Consider the following 4,392-nt stretch of genomic DNA (forward strand, 5'->3'; position numbering starts at 1 on the left):
GATAGGCTGCATCCTCAGTGATGTCTCCGCCGCTCTATAGTGATGGGATAGGCTGCAGTCTCAGTGATGTCACCGCCGCTCTCTAGTGATGGATAGGCTGCAGTCTCAGTGATGTCACCGCCGCTCTCTAGTGATGGATAGGCTGCAGTCTCAGTGATGTCACCGCCGCTCTCTAGTGATGGATAGGCTGCAGTCTCAGTGATGTCACCGCCGCTCTCTAGTGATGGATAGGCTGCATTCTCAGTGATGTCACCGCTGCTCTCTAGTGAATGGATAGGCTGCATTCTCAGTGTTGTCACCGCTGCTCTCTAGTGAATGGATAGGCTGCAGTCTCAGTGATGTCACCGCTGCTCTCTAGTGAATGGATAGGCTGCATTCTCAGTAATGTCACCGCTGCTCTCTAGTGAATGGATAGGCTGCAGTCTCAGTGATGTCACCGCTGCTCTCTAGTGAATGGATAGGCTGCATTCTCAGTGATGTCACCGCTGCTCTCTAGTGAATGGATAGGCTGCATTCTCAGTGATGTCACCGCTGCTCTCTAGTGAATGGATAGGCTGCATTCTCAGTGACGTCGCCGCTGCTCTCTAGTGAATGGATAGGCTGCAGTCTCAGTGATGTCACCGCTGCTCTCTAGTGATGGATAGGCTGCATCCTCAGTGATGTCTCCGCCGCTCTCTAGTGATGGATAGGCTGCAGTCTCAGTGATGTCACCGCCGCTCTCTAGTGATGGATAGGCTGCAGTCTCAGTGATGTCACCGCCGCTCTCTAGTGATGGATAGGCTGCAGTCTCAGTGATGTCACCGCCGCTCTCTAGTGATGGATAGGCTGCAGTCTCAGTGATGTCACCGCCGCTCTCTAGTGATGGATAGGCTGCATTGTTACTCTGAGCCGGTGGTGGATTTCTGCAGTAGTCGAGAGGTTCCCCCGCAGTTCTGTTTTGTGTTGACTTTATTGTCGTGCTTGTCCGGGGTGAGGTTTTATGCAGCCGGTTTTGTTCTCTCTCTAGTCCACAGGTGCCTTCCTGCCTGTTCTTCCAGTATAATACCAATCTCGGACCCCCTTACTATGTTCTCGTGGACACCAACTTCATCAATTTCTCTATTAAAGCCAAGCTGGATGTTGTGCAATCCATGATGGACTGTCTGTATGCCAAGTGTAAGTGTCTGCCTGAGTGGAGGCTTCTGCCACCTAGTGGTACCTGCTGGAACGTCTGCAGCTGGTACTCATTTCTCCCTTCTTTATACCCGGCAGGCGTCCCCTGTATCACTGACTGTGTGATGGCAGAACTGGAGAAACTGGGGCAGAAGTACCGGGTAGCTCTCCGGTAAGTTGGTGATTAGGACACGAGGAGTCAGGGAGGGACCAGGCACAAATATGGGGGAACTGTCTGACTGATGGTACGTCAGGACGCGGGGGGGGGGGGGGGGGCTGCGCCTGTCCTGGTTTTTCTTGCAGTGTCTTTGATTATCGTTTCTCTCAGGATCGCCAAGGACCCCACATTTGAACGGCTCCCGTGCACCCACCAGGGCACCTATGCGGATGACTGCTTGGTCCAGAGGGTCACTCAGGTGGGTGGGGTGGTTGTAGCGCCGGGGCGGTGGTTATGATGTTTGTTTTCCTCCGCTGAGATCTACAATAGATTTATTTCATGTTTTTATCTCTTCACAGCACAAGTGTTACATCGTGGCCACCGTGGACCGAGAGCTGAAGAGGCGGATACGAAAGATTCCCGGGGTCCCCATCATGTACATCTCAAGCCACAGGTGAGGTCCGAGGCCGCTGGTTGAGCAGCTTTCCTGAGTGCACGTTCTGCCTCCGCAGCTTCATCTCTTGTCTTATCCTCGCAGATACAACATTGAGAGGATGCCGGACGACTACGGGGCCCCGCGCTGCTAGCACGCCACTTCATCTGGACGACTACGGAGCCCCGCGCTGCTAGCACGCCACTTCATCCGGACTACGGGGCCCCGCGCTGCTCGCACGCCACTTCATCCGGACGACTACGGAGCCCCGCGCTGCTAGCACGCCACTTCATCCGGACTACGGGGCCCCGCGCTGCTCGCACGCCACTTCATCCGGACGACTACGGGGCCCCGCGCTGCTAGCACGCCACTTCATCCGGACGACTACGGAGCCCCACGCTGCTAGCACGCCACTTCATCCGGACTACGGGGCCCCGCGCTGCTCGCACGCCACTTCATCCGGACGACTACGGGCCCCCGCGCTTCGAGCACGCCACTTCATCCGGACGACTAGGGGGCCCCGCGCTGCTCGCACACCACTTCATCCGGACTACAGGGCCCCGCGCTGCTCGCACGCCACTTCATCCGGACGACTACGGGGCCCCGCGCTTCGAGCACGCTACTTCAGCCGTATTCTCCTCCTCAGCAGTTTGCGCTGTGGTCGTGACTTATTTTTGCTTCATGAAGTGGCTCGTAAGGACGCTCCGTAAATGTGGCGCATCGCTGTGCAGCTGACCGTCTTTTTGCCTGTGAATAAAGTTACAGGATTTGGTTGCCCAGCGATCGGATATCGTATTCAAGAAATCTGATGACGGTCCTGAATATTTTGGCAGAGCTTGGCTGACATCTGCGAGGGTAGAACGGGTTCCATGAAGGCTGTAAAGCAGATCTAGATTTGTTGGGGGAGGGGAGAGAAGAACAATGACTGGTTTCTGCCATGTTTGAGCAGCATTGCAGTTTTTACATTGACCATTAGATGGCAGTAGTGCAGACTCAGACCATCTCACTGTACAGCCTGCTGCGAAGATCGCCATTAGTTGGGGTTTGATGAGGCCGCTTTTCAATGCTGGAACGGTGACGCGTCGCTAATAAACTTTACTGATTCTCAGTGTTTTTGTTTCAAATTATTTCTGCACATTTTACGAAGAGTTTGTCCTAAATGTAGTGCGATCCGACTGAGGCCAGACTCTCCGGTGCTCCTCCATGAGGGATCCGTGTGAGAGAAGCCGATGTCATCCTGGTTAATGAGGGAAGAACGTTGTCCGTGTCGGGTTCTAACATGAACGACTTTCCCCCCCAGTGACGGCTTCATGTCCAAACTGGATCTCTGGTGGATAGAAAGAAGCTCCAGAGGACAAGGGCATCGGGGTGAGGAACCGACGTCTTCTGAGCGTCACCCGGTGCCCTGGAAATTCCCCAACGTACGAGCTGAAAAGGAAGGTTTATAAGAACAGAGATGTCGGGAAGATTGAGGGGAGAACATGGGGTGAGGGGTCCGTGACCCTGCTCTGATGTCATCAGTGATCCGGAGGTCGTGGGGGCAAAGACAATCTGAGCTCAACGCCGCAGCACAGACCATTCTCCTGCCCTGGACTCCAGGCTGCTGTCACTCACACACATTGTAACAAACCCTCAGCAGTGAGAAGTGTTGGGGTCTCTGAATTTGAGAACTGAATGTTTCTAGTCAGTGACAATTTTTTTTAATTTTTTTTTTCTCAAATACAGAATAAACAAGTGACGAGTTCAATTTCTACCCTGCACACCCCTCCCCCTCACACCCCCTAAACCTGGCGCGGAGTCCTACAATGAGTAAGGGGCAGTGTTTCTGCACGAGCTTCACGTTTCCCAGTGTTTATCCGGTAGTCCGCGGTGCGTTGTGTGAAGTCCGCGGTGCGTTGTGTGAAGTCCGCGGTGCGTTGTGTGAAGTCCGCGGTGCGTTGTGTGAAGTCCGCGGTGCGTTGTGTGAAGTCCGCGGTGCGTTGTGTGAAGTCCGCGGTGCGTTGTGTGAAGTCCGCGGTGCGTTGTGTGAAGTCCCCGGTGCGTTGTGTGAAGTCCGCGGTGCGTTGTGTGAAGTCCGCGGTGCGTTGTGTGAAGTCCGCGGTGCGTTGTGTGAAGTCCCCGGTGCGTTGTGTGAAGTCCCCGGTGCGTTGTGTGAAGTCCCCGGTGCGTTGTGTGAAGTCCCCGGTGCGTTGTGTGAAGTCCGCGGTGCGTTGTGTGAAGTCCGCGGTGCGTTGTGTGAAGTCCGCGTTGTGTGAAGTCCCCGGTGCGTTGTGTGAAGTCCCCGGTGCGTTGTGTGAAGTCCGCGTTGTGTGAAGTCCGCGGTGCGTTGTGTGAAGTCCGCGTTGTGTGAAGTCCGCGGTGCGTTGTGTGAAGTCCGCGTTGTGTGAAGTCCGCGGTGCGTTGTGTGAAGTCCGCGTTGTGTGAAGTCCCCGGTGCGTTGTGTGAAGTCCGCGGTGCGTTGTGTGAAGTCCGCGTTGTGTGAAGTCCCCGATGCGTTGTGTGAAGTCCGCGGTGCGTTGTGTGAAGTCCGCGTTGTGTGAAGTCCGCGTTGTGTGAAGTCCCCGGTGCGTTGTGTGAAGTCCGCGTTGTGTGAAGTCCCCGGTGCGTTGTGTGAAGTCCGCGGTGCGTTGTGTGAAGTCCGCGTTGTGTG

General features: G+C 55.2%; 1 protein-coding gene across 1 annotated transcript; it reads left to right on the forward strand.

Annotated features, from left to right (window-relative positions):
- Positions 1–1,006: 1,006 nt before the first annotated feature.
- FCF1 (FCF1 rRNA-processing protein) lies at positions 1,007–2,853 on the forward strand (the record flags this gene model as incomplete). Its single annotated transcript, XM_075849199.1, has 5 exons — positions 1,007–1,155; positions 1,252–1,324; positions 1,481–1,568; positions 1,669–1,763; positions 1,848–2,853. Coding segments are annotated over 5 exons (454 nt in total), but the record flags the coding sequence as incomplete, so codon positions are not given.
- Positions 2,854–4,392: the final 1,539 nt, after the last annotated feature.

This window comes from Rhinoderma darwinii, unplaced genomic scaffold (genome assembly GCF_050947455.1).
Source record: "Rhinoderma darwinii isolate aRhiDar2 unplaced genomic scaffold, aRhiDar2.hap1 Scaffold_701, whole genome shotgun sequence".
NCBI classification, from domain to species: domain Eukaryota; kingdom Metazoa; phylum Chordata; class Amphibia; order Anura; family Rhinodermatidae; genus Rhinoderma; species Rhinoderma darwinii.